This window comes from Sphaeramia orbicularis, chromosome 6, assembly GCF_902148855.1.
Source record: "Sphaeramia orbicularis chromosome 6, fSphaOr1.1, whole genome shotgun sequence".
Lineage (NCBI taxonomy): Eukaryota > Metazoa > Chordata > Actinopteri > Kurtiformes > Apogonidae > Sphaeramia > Sphaeramia orbicularis.
Window position 1 is genome coordinate 29,629,084 of NC_043962.1, and position 12,785 is coordinate 29,641,868.

General features: G+C 41.2%; 1 protein-coding gene across 2 annotated transcripts in view; it reads right to left on the reverse strand.

Moving 5' to 3' along the window:
- Positions 1-12,785, reverse strand: part of tmem266 (transmembrane protein 266) — a 29,999-nt gene that overhangs the window by 12,811 nt on the left and 4,403 nt on the right. For both annotated transcript variants that reach the window (XM_030136198.1, XM_030136197.1), the window contains 2 exons: positions 9,931-10,119; positions 300-454 (listed from right to left, as the gene is read on the reverse strand). In XM_030136198.1, the coding sequence (XP_029992058.1) occupies positions 300-454; positions 9,931-10,119 (344 nt within the window). The remainder of the gene's footprint in view (positions 1-299; positions 455-9,930; positions 10,120-12,785) is intronic.

The following is a 12,785-nucleotide window of genomic DNA, read 5'->3' on the forward strand; positions in this document are numbered from 1 at the left end:
TATGATTTGAAGCAAAGTTATTTATTAAAGGCCCCACATTGTAAAATGCCATAGTAATGTTGCTTAACACTGGGAGAACACAGAAACTAAAAAATGTTTACCTTTTAGTTTGTCTTATGTATATTCATACTAGTATTTTTTATTTTTATCTATATTTACTTCTGTTAACTGCGAGTTTTAATCCTAGTGCATTGTAAAAAACAGTCACACCAACTCAGAACTACACTCAAGTATAATTTTCATGAAAACCATATTCGTGTTACATTGTTTTTGGAAATATTAAAAATGTAAGAACTCACACTGCAACAGCTTGGTGTCTATGAGCAGCTCTAGCGTCAGCAGCACCACCACCAGAATGACACAAGCCACCAGGAAACAGTTGAATCCTGCCGACAGCAGACAGACCTGCCACAGCGCCGCCCTTCTGCCACAGCAAGGCTTCAGCCAGTTTGACCTGACAGAAGGAGGAGAGAGACGGTCAGGGCAGGAGAAAGGCACTTAGAAGAGCTGTGAAAACACACTGTAAATACTGGGATTAGTTAAAAATTTAATACTTGTACGGAGTGCAAATCTGACAGGCAGCAGGCAAGGTCAAATCAATAAAACACAACAAAAGCGTCAAAATACACAAATCATAAGGTGTATTCGACCTTGAGTTTTCAGTTTTTTGTCATTTAATGTTCTTTTAAGCATTTTTCAGCAGAGGGCACCATTAAGCACATAAATCAAACAAACGCAGAGCACGCACGCCCAGATTAATTTACACACCCATACATTTCATATGAGGCATAAATACATGTTCTGCTGGCACTGACATGATATATTAGTAATGAAGTAATTCTGAGCATAAATTCACAGTCATTGCTTCTTTGGCCCATTCCTTATCTTCTCATCAAACTGTTCATTCCCACCTCTTCTGTAACCCCCATCTTCCTAGTACAGAGCTTTCCCTTTGTGTCATCAACAAGCACTGTATTCTACTACAACAGCCATTAGTTCATCTGTGCCTATTTTTAGAGACAGATTATATGACATTGGTTGTAATCCCCATTTAAGGGTTTCTCATCATATCTTTAAGCAACACGACAATTAATGCCAGGAATATAATAGCTGATGATAAGATGATGCCTGACTGTGTAAACTCCACATCTCTAAGCCCAATTATTTTAAATAAAGCTCTGAATGGATTAGTATCCTATCCTGTAGTTAAATTCCAGGGAGGGTCTCTATATGCTGCTGGCCACCTTACTGGCTGCTTGAATGTCCATCTAAGTGAATGGGTTTCTAACAGCATGGTTGACAGACTGGTTTGTTTGAGCTCTGGATGACTGACTAGCTGGCTGGCTGACGGCACGACGTAGCTCTCCCTGCATGACAGTGGGGCTGCATATGCACCATCTGGACTAAACTGAGTGACATCTGATTTTTCATGAGTGTTTGTGCCTGCCTGTAATAAGAATGACAGGATGAGGAAATCTGACAATACCTGATCCTACAATCGGTCTGTTACGGATGTGGTCATTCCCATTGGTGATTTAAGAGCTTGAGCTTTATACATCTGTCACACTGCTATTTATTTTTCATTATTTTGTAGAGTGCCTGAGCCCTGGGTGTGCTTACTCTTTGTCTAGGTACATTGCGCCTGAAGACACAAGTGTCAAACCTGCCTTAAATCCATCCATACTCTCCTCTTCAAGTTCCCCCCAATCAGAGACTGTGACTAGCTGAGACACCTGGAGATTTATGGGTATATAAATAATGACAAATCTCCAGTAGGCATACAGGGCTTTCCCTTCCTGTCTCAGTGCTATATTCCACACACACACACACGATACTACTCAGATGTACTCTTTGAAAACCAGACGTAGAAATAAAGGTTTGTGTGTGTGTGTGTGTGTGTGTGCACGCGCGCATATGGGGTTACTGTCCTTTCTCCGAGGCAACACTGAGAAAGGCAGTATGTTCCTTCGAAAATAGCAGCTATCCGTTGTCACCTGTCCCCCATAGGAGGAAAGCTACGGGCAATGTCTGTCAGAGGACAAGAGAGGATGCAATTTATTCTACTCTCCTCTTGCTTCTGCTCAGAATGAAGGAGGCAAACACAGAGAGAGGAAGCAGTGTGCAGCCAGTTCAAAGGCATTGGGACTCATCCAAGAGTGAACCGGAGAAAAAGCCGGAGAGGAAGGAGGGGGTGACGGAGAAAGAAGAATAAGACAGAGCAGCGGAAAATACAGATTGAGTTAAAGGATATTTACAGTTTATTTAAAGTGGGCTATAGCACTGGTGATAATTATGCCTGCAGTGAGGAGATCACGCAGCTTTAAAGAAACTTTTTTGACAATAATTATTAATGGCAGAAAAATATTCTTTTTCTTGCAGGTAAATATAACCTTAAGTAGTATAAATGTGGTCCAGTGCAGACTTACATTTTATGGTGGAAAAGGAATATTATAGTGAATTAATCTTCATTTTGCCAGCATGCAAGTAAGCGCAACTACAATGTAAAAAGAAAGTAAAAGATTCAATGGTGGTTTTCAAACACTGTAACATCAGTAATATGGACTTAAGTGCAGAAAACCACCAAAGAGAGGCATTAAAGCTAAACTGCATTTCAGATATTTTAAGATTTTTAGGATGCGCAGACACCCTGTACTTTGACTTTCACTCATTTCTTCATGCATACAGATAGAGTAGGAGATGATCTTCATTAACTGGAATGAGATTTCTAGGTTTAACCCAAAAATCTGTCTTAACATGGATAACATGGCTTGTTTACTACCTGTGTATATGATGATCTGACCATATGTTTTTGCCCTGTTGGATAATGTTGACAGGCACCTACATCTCAGCATTGATTTTGATGAATATGATATTTTTGAAGTCAATGTAAACAATGACAAAAGCAAAGTAAGATAATCATAAGTGTATCGATCCTTTAAGGTATATAAAGAAAGGGGACCCTATCAAACAGTGTCGTTTTGCTGTTTTATCTGAACTCCTGTGCAGAACAGATACACATCCTTTCCACCCTTCACCAAGGTCAGCAAAGGGGCTGGAGCTCGGCCACGCTGTGTCAGTGCTCTCCCAGAGGCTAACCGGTGCACTGAGTCCTCTGCAGCAATGCTCTGTACCATCCACTGCCAACAGATTAGTAGCTCCACACCTGGGGTGAGAAAGAAGTAGTGGAGGGTAATGGTATCATTAGCAGATACCACAGAGACTCTCCTGAGCACGGATCTGTTCCCAAGAAACAATGTCAAACCCCATCTGCCAGTGGAAGGGAGCCAAGAAAAAGAAACATTTACCTAATGATTCGCCTAACACGCAGTCGCCGGACATTTGTGGATCATTAGTTATGAGATGGAATGAGCTGCACATAGAGTACTCCTGGAGACACCTGACTTACCTTCAGGATTGAAAAGCATGATTTAACTCATACTGTGAGGAATCATAATTCATTCAGACCTCTCCCACAAGCCAGGCAGAAAAGATATTAATTTAATAAACCTGTAAAGAAAAACCCTGTCTGGAAGCAGAGTAAATGGCAGTGATGGATTACTCCAAGCTCAGAAACTTAATTTTAGGGAAATCACTTTAAACCTTGAACACTGACGACCTGAAGTATTTATGAAGAAGTGAGGCTGCCTCTCTGGTGAAGCAAGCGATGGAAGAGAATCACCTCACTCTCTCACAGGGTCAAGGCAGGTTCAAATCCAATGGGCAATACCTCAAGAAACTGGTCGTGTGTGCATGTGCGTGCAGAGGCAAACATTAGTCACACATACACAGAGAATGGACACTGTGTGTAGAGGAAGAGAGATGTGGGGTGGACAGGTTTATAAAGACATCAACAGGCCAGCGGCTGCAGCGGTAACACACTGAGGGACGATCGAAGAGTGGCCGACAGGAGCGCAGAGTGAGGGGATTAGATCATGAGACTGATCGATATTGGCCTGAGATGGAAGTGATGGCATGCTGTACATGATGCCAGCTGCAGTGGCTCTCATAGCTCAATGGCCAGGCAGAACGGACAAAGACATCAGGCAGAGTGACTGGCACAGAGGAAGGTGTCTGCTTGCTCTGTCGGGGCCCATTCACACAGACAGGACTGAGTTCTGGCTCAGGCCTCACATCAGTAACTCACGCTACGGTGGGGAGCCTAACACAATGAGCATCTCTTTCATTATACTGTCTCCTGTAATGGAGGCAGGAGAAAATACAATGTAAACTCATTAGATACAAGTTAAATGGAACTTAAATCAGAGAGGTGGTGCTCTGTTTGTATGTGTTTGAGAGTTAAGAGATGGAGAGAAGAGAAGGGCTGCAAAAGGGGAAAATTCATTTACAAGTAATGAGTCTGAAAGACTCTATCAACTTGTCTGGGGTATTGATTTTAACACACATACACACTCAGACACACACACAAACAGCTAAACACTAATCTTTCAAAATGTTTGGAATGGAAAGCTGAAAATAGTGCTGCTCTGAATGACTTTCACTGCTGTGCCTGTATTCTAAATAATTGATTGGAACTCTTGATTGATGTCTTGATTGCACATTTACAACAGAGGAACTTTGGTTGGTGAAAAACTTCAGCACATTAGGGCATAGACATGTGGCAGCTGCCACACAATTACATTTGCTTCCGAAACAATTAATCATTGGTCTCAAAACAATAACGCTTCCTTTCAGTTCTCTGCTGTAACCCAAGATCCTGAATAACAGACTGAAAGTATACTTCAGTCTCCACAGATATTAAGGGTTTTTAAAAATTCAAATATTTAAGGTATACTTTTATTTTATGTATGGTATGGTATGGTATGGTATGGTATGGTATGGTATGGTATGGTATGGTATGGTATGGTATGGTATGGTATGGTATGCTTTTATTTGTACAGGGACAGTGCACAACAATACATTAATTTAGAGTCAGAGGAAAGATGCTTGGTGCCAGATTATAGCATGAGTGCTAATCTACACCTGTAGTCCCTGGGCAGGTTGATGGTTAAAACTAAATAAATAATGACAGAGTTTGGTGTATGTAAATGACTAGACCAATTAATAAGTGTAAGTGATGATTTAAGAGGATTGTGTTTCATGCTAAAATTAACCCTAAATAAACAGCTGGGGAAAAGCTTTTGACTGACTCTATTTTGTTTGAAGATGTGGTTCAGCCTCACATAATACCCCAGCAGTATTTTAAAATGACAGTACTTGACTCAGGTTTTCTGTCTCCTCTCAATTTCTCTTTCTGCAGTGATAACTACATAGTCTTGTGGTTCCTCCAGTTTAAACTTCAACCAATTCACACCAATCTGCTGAACTCAGCAGGCGTGGGCAGGGGAAAATGGACCACAACTGTGCGCCTGCAGGCTCCTGAACAGCAGATGTTGGAGTACTTCATCCCATTCAGGCTCTATCTTCCAACTCCTGCTTAACTTATTTTATACACTCAAAGGGTCATTTATTTCATACCCAAAAATATGCATCTTTCGCACTAGAGTCCCTGTTTCCAGAGAAAGCACAGGTAGCGCTTCTATCTAAATTGCTAGAAAATCAAGACAAATGCCAACATAACAACTGGCTAAATCCCTTCTTCTTTACTTTTGCTGAGTTAGCTGTGTTATTACAACAGATAGAAGCACAGAAGCCTTGAGAAAAGAAAACCAGCTGAGCAATAAATATGCTGAACAAAGCCTCAAGTGATGTTATCATAGGTAATCAATTGTACATTTTAGAGGTTCCAAGCCTCCCCAGTATTAATCTCTTGGTCACATGCCTTAGGAATTAGCAAACATTTTTGCAGCAAACAGAGCTAATCAATAGCAGGTGCCAATAACTAAACATCAGCCTTTCACTAGATATTACATCCCTTCTTGTGGAAAAAGTAAATATGTTTTTTTATCTAATTAAAAAATGCAGGCAAGTTTTCAGCATTTATCAGACTTTCTTCTGACCACCAAATGAGATCAACTATCATTTCTTCTGTCCTACGCAGTGAAACCACCTTGCAGAGAAGACCTGAAGCTGGTCTTTGAGAAATGGGCCACAGATACCAGGCAAATGGAGATGGATGGGGCTCCATGTGCAGAGCAGCAGACAAGCTGTCCCTGATAAATGGGTTTTCACCAGGACACTTGATCTCTCTCGCTCTCAGCCTAAAAAGCAATCTCACACTTTGCATGTCTGTGAATATTAACAAACCCTCAAACCCTGCACTCAAATGTCATCTATTGTGTCGCACATGGTGCCAGGCAAGAGAGCCAATTTGATAGAGAGGACTGTTCTTCTGTGTGTTTGAAATAGAGTCAGAGGGGGGAAAAAGGAGAAATCCTGCATCTCTTTTCAGACATCCATCAACACAGAACAGGTATAGTATAGCTCTGGCTCCAAAGCCCCATGAAATATTACTGCTGCCAAGATTCACACAAGAGCCTGGCAAAGTCCTTCAGTGCCTTTTCCTACAGTTTAAATTTGTCTAATTATTTCATCCTAGTTCAACCTTGAGCATTATCAAGCTTGAAAGATAAGTTCAAATGCTGCTGTACTGATGCACTGCACTGAATGAAAAGTGGTTAGAAAACTTTATTTCATTAAGACACTGTGAGCACTCTGTTGAGTAATGCAATCAGTCTAGGCTGGCTGGGCACACTTAAGCTGATCTAATGTATAACATTTCACCTAACATTTTATCAGCTAGCCACCATGCCTCTCAGGGTACAACACAACGTCGGGTTAATCCCACACTGTCCAACATGGACAGATATGACATTCATCAAATGGAGCCATTTCCTCTTGATCTGTGGTCGGCAGCTTTGTGAATGAAAGTGCTTCATTCCTCCCTTCATCCTACTCTTTATCCCCTCCACCTCCACTCTCCTCCAGTCAAAGTAGCAGGTTGACCCATATGAACCATCTGTCAGTGTTGCAGTGCCTCACACCTCTCAGTCCGGGCCCTGGAGATCAATGGCATATGCTACAGCTGCTGTGGGTAGCACGATGATTTGGGGACGATAACCCTGGACAAGTGCAGGCTGTGCATTCTGGGCCCCAGAGACTGGGGCCAGGTGAGGAGATGCTCCCCAGAAGCCTGGGATCCACTCAATCTAAAGGTTGCAATTTAGGTAGAGGATTGCCTCAACATGCTTTTACACCTTTAGGTTACCAATAACAGTAACTGCCTTTATACAAACAGTGCTAAGTTGTTATTGCAACTGACTTTTTCTTGCTTTTTATGATAAGTATTGAAGTTTCAGCACAAAAATGCATCATTTTTTATGTGCATCACACATAAAATTGTGTGTGTGTGTGTGTGTGTGTGTGTGTGTGTGTGTGTGTGTGTGTGTGTGTGTGTGTGTATATATATATATATATATATATGTATGATTCTTATTTATACTAGCACTGGTCCTTGCTAATCCCCTTTTTCTAAACGTAAATGAGGAAACTAGCACATATATTACAATGTGTAAATGGTGATATAATTGAATATCGAAGCATAGTAGAGTTTTCATTTAACACAGTACGACATTCTGGTAAAAAAAAAAAAAAATGTTTTGAATACTGAAAATATTGAATTTTGGAAATATTAGTACAGTGACCAAATGGGGATATGAAATCACACAATGTTTATCTTGGACTTTACAGCAAGTTCTGGCATGAAATGGTGCAGCCAACATCTATTAATAATTCCAACCAGCTTACCACTGTACACAATCTGCAAGTACTGCCTGTGCCCCCTCGTAGTCCACAAGAACATCCACCTCCTACATAATCACCCACGTTTTCTGCTAAAGAGCCACGAGAAGCTGCAAAACAACATTAATGTGGATCTCTGGTGTGTATTTTTCTGCTCTTTCTTTTACAGACCATGTAACAAAAATAAAACAAAGGCGTACTAATCATAAATTTGAGCTCAAATTAGAAATGATTATAACGGAGCCTTATATTATCCTGCTTCTTGCCATTGGTATGAGGCTATTTCTATGACCTCATTTTCACAATGTTTTCTAGACCAAAACCAACACACTGACTACAGTTCAAGATAAATTTTCCAAACCAAATGTCGATTATAAAGCAAAATACGCCCTCTCTGTAACAACAGGATATAGTCACAACAAGGAAGGCACTGAGCTGAGAAGAAACATGTCAGGAATGTAAGTCATATCTCAAGAAAACAAACTGCTATCACTCAAGTCAATGCACACACAAAACTACCTCATAGTCCATAAGTGAAATGATGAAAGTTGGTTTACATTCTTGTACATAATCATTTCCAGTTGTCTAAAATTAGCCTGCAGTATGTTTAAATAGCTCTTGCCAAAACATTACATTAAATACAAAGTAAACTGTTTATGAGATAACAGAATGATGTAAGCAATTCAGTTCATTACTGTGTTATCTGTGTCTACTGTACGTCTAGATGAATTTATAAACTCACACCACGCAACAGAGTCATGACATTCTCTTGATGTTACAGACATGAGTCATGAAGCAGCCGCAACCTATGACAAGCTGGCTTTGTTACTTTTTCCAAGAGATCATCAAAAGGACAGATGTATGAACGAAACTGTGATGACTGGTATGTCTTGGAATGCTTGTAAGCGGAAGAATCACAAATTCCAATCTCCTTTTTTACTGTTCTGTGGAATACCTCTGAGCTTACAAGCATCTCTCTCTGAATTGAAATCACTTCACAGTAAAGACAAAAATGATTATCCACTTTCTCTGGCTTGATGAAGCCTTAACAGACAAATTGTGCTGCCACTTGACTTTTCGAGAGCACAATGCCAAGTTTCAGGGGACTAGGGTGTCATATGGTGTCATATGAGAGTGCCCACTGTGACTATAATTTTGTGAGGACGTCATATCCTGCTCTCTGCTGTGGCACTGATACTGTATGAGTGTATTTTCTGTTCTTTTTGGGAGCAAGAGAGAATGAGAAAGATCCATGGTACAGTGAGGGAGTGGGTGTGTAGGACAGGACCCATCTGTCCCTGCCCTCTGTCCCACAGAGCCATTGGCCTCAACTGGGCCAGACCAGGCAAAGTCCAGCCGGACATGGTCAGCTGACACACCAGGGCTTGGATGGCGAAATGCCGGATGCTCTAATTAAGCTTATGCTGTTTGTCGACTTTCTCTGCATGGATGCCAGCATTGCAGCATGCCAAAGGGCTGTGAGTCACGCTTCCTGAGTGGAGAGCCATGGACACTTGCTACAGGGGTGCTGTGGGAGGGGTGTGTCCTGTCCTGAGAGTGCTGGGCCTGCAGCATGGCGATATGGTGATAGAAAAAAACAACATGAACCCAGGACAGGACAAGAAGGCGTCATGGACTGAAACAGCACCGCCACAGGGCTCTGACATTTAAGGAAAGCTATGGTGCTAACAGCACGCTTTGTTTTCTGCCAGAAATCGACATTATGAACAGAAGGCTGTCTGCTAGACAGAAATTGCTGTGTCATTGAGCTGAAATGAACACATCAGTGGAGACATTGTCCATTTAACATGGTGACACTAATAAATTCATGACCAAATATGCTTGATACTCACACTCAAATATAAAATGAGGGGTGATTCAATACACCAGGTGTAATTATCATGTGCAATAACAAGCAATGGAGAGAGTGATGGAAGCACCTCTCTCTGCCAAGGCATATTATAGATTGTAATAATTACAATTCTGTCTTAATTATGAATGTAGCACAGTCATGCAACAAGGGGTGACTTAGTCTCCTTGTATCTAAATCATAAACCTTTCGAATGCAGTGTCTCTTTTTCTGCCCAACCATACCCTTACTACTGTCTCAAACCATGTTCTAGTCGTGCTGATAACTTGCAGAACCATCTTCATACACTGTTTTCATAATGACCCTGTAACTGTCAAACCACAACAGAAAATGTAGGGAGGTGTTGTATTCATGGGACATACCCATCTCTGTTGTCCTCTTCATCTGGGTTTGAAATGAGCTGGGATCCGGCGAGGGATATATCCAGGGCGGCCAAAGGCAAGTCTCTGTAGGCAAAGCTGACCAGCTGGACAGGGGCCACACACTGGTTTTCCTCTTCCACCTGCTGGGATATCACCTCCAACTCTGACGCTCCAGCCTGAGGAGGGGCCCTGTGTCAAACACACACACACACACACACACACACACACACACACACACACACACGCACACACACACACACATCAAAGACTGTTAAAGTCAGAGAATCACTGTGGGCTTGATCTGAAAGGACCATAAATGGGTGATTTAGCATGCCTGATGTCATTACACTTTGAGAACACAGGGAAAAATCCCTCTTACTTATGTTATCATCTCACCAGCGTTTTGGTTGTAATAGCCTCAGAAGTGCCTTGTCGATTAACAGTACCATAACCGAGGTCAATGTGATAGCATCTTAATGTTAGCCATGTCTGTATTTGATAAAAGGCCGTATAAGACTGCAATCCATTTTTGAGGGAATTACTGCTATTAGAGGACACGAAAAGGTTATTTAAGTTGTTTTTTTACATTTTGATTTATTCTCTGTGATTTTGCTGTGAGGCTAGCCATATTTGGCAGAATCCGACAAAGTGTCATTTCATCTGCCAATAAGGTCCTAAAACTTAAATGTGTTGGGAGGGCTGTAATTTTATGAGCTCAGCCAGTAGAGGACAAGGAGAAGTCACCCTGGAAAAGGAGTCTCACACGACTTGGCAGCTGTCCCAGTGCAGCCAGTGTGGAGATATCAATGCCTCCAGTGCTTAATGGTGAAAGACGGCAATGCTTACAAGACAGAGGGAACAAAAGGCATTGGGTTGGTGGATTCTACAACCTCTGTGCTTGAGGTGAAACAGAGTGGGTGGAAAGAGTTAGTGGAAGATCACTGAACAGACCCACCTTCCTGTTAAATGTTAATGTAGGCAGGACTAGAAAGGAAAATAGGTCTGTCTTTTTCCGGACTTGCTTTGTGAGTAATAGTTGCTTAATGGACTCTCTTTAAAGGTTATTTTGCTCTTTTCACAAGAAACCAAGAATCACTTGAACACTGTCGTCTTAACACGGCAATACATGGCTTTACAACTCAAACTCCTCTGATTGTCAAGGTCTTGCTACATAACATGCCTTGCACTTCCACCCATTGAACATCTGAATATTTTCTTTTGCATATGTACTGGTAGATGTGTTTAGGTCAAGGGTCAAAGTCTATACATATTAACAAGCTCACTACAAAGCATGCCTGTGCATCCCTGTGCTCTCTATGGACTTGGCACCTTTGACCAACTGCAACAAGGACGCTAATCAGTCATGACAGACACAAACTGTTTAGTGCATCAAAATCACATTTCCAGACAATCACAGAGCAGGCTAGGAGCCATTATGTGCAAGGCCCGGTAAAGTGGCTGGCTGCCATGCTGTGGAAGGAGTGGAGGCTTCACATCTGAACACTCCCTTCAACAGATGTAGACAAGGGTAGCCAGTAGCATGCTGAAGGCTGGGATCCTTTCAGAGGCATGTAATATTAGCAGAGGAAGCAAAAAGGTTAACATAGAGCATGCATGACTGGAGGGAGAATCTCACACCCATATTGAGTAAGATCTAAGCTTTACCATGAGGCCTGAAAGGACTTTCTAATGCTTCTGTCAGTCTAACGTGTTATGCTGGACTGCTCATACAGCAAGTCTAGAATCTTTAGATTCATGAACTCCTGATGTTTTATTGCAAAACAGTGGTTAAATTTGCATTTTATTTTAATTTATTTCTTACATGCTCTGATCAATTTCTAACATTTGGTGCTACTACAAGATCAAAAAGAAAAGCACTCGGAGAGGGCAGACCTCCGCCAAGGCAGATCAGCGGGCCCACATGCCCCCCATCCCTGATCACTACCAAAATTTAATCATTTCTTCCTTGTGCCAGTATCAACATTTCCTGAAAATTTCATGAAAATCCATCCATAACTTTTTGAGTTATCTTGCTAATAAACAAAGACACATGCATGCACACCAACACACAAAGCAAAACGATCACAATATCACCTGGCGGAGGTAATAAATTGTTCAAACATGTAATAATTAGTATAAGCAGATTTGTTTAAACTTTGTATAACACTATATATAAAAAGGAATATTTCTTTTTCATGTGTAATTACTGCCAGGGACTGGCACTGCAGAGCAATCCATAGTTATTCCCCCAGCATTTTTTCCACATTCCTATAAATCACCATGCAGTGATCAATACATATAAAAAAATATAAGAGACTGCTCAGACCTTTCCATTCCAGTTCAGACTTGGTGCTGCTTTTCACAACATGACAGGCATGTTTTTTTAAGAACTAAGAATATGTGGTGAGTTTAGATGTTTTCATTATTAGTACGCTCAACACTGACTCTTTTCTTTCGTCTCAACCGCTTTCAACAAGGTATAACGGTATAACACCCTCCTTACAGAGACACTCCTCCTCAGTAACACATTTCTTGGAAAGGCACACAAAAATGCTCGTTTTCACTAAGATATTTTCAATAGGTATATCTTCTTGGCAGTACTCTGTGATTTTATAGATGTGGAGTTTAAATGAATCTTACCTGTAATCTATTCCAGCCTGAGCTTCCTGCAGCTGTCTTTGAGAAAGGTACTCAAATACCACTGAAGTCCAATACTGCTGAACTCAACGGAAAGTAAAACTAATTTATATCTTTTTACTCTGAATTCTAACACCCATGCTCATAAAGGAGGTCCAACTTGTGACATAAGATACATCAGGAGGGAATTTGTAACCTCCAGGGCTACAAATCTGCAT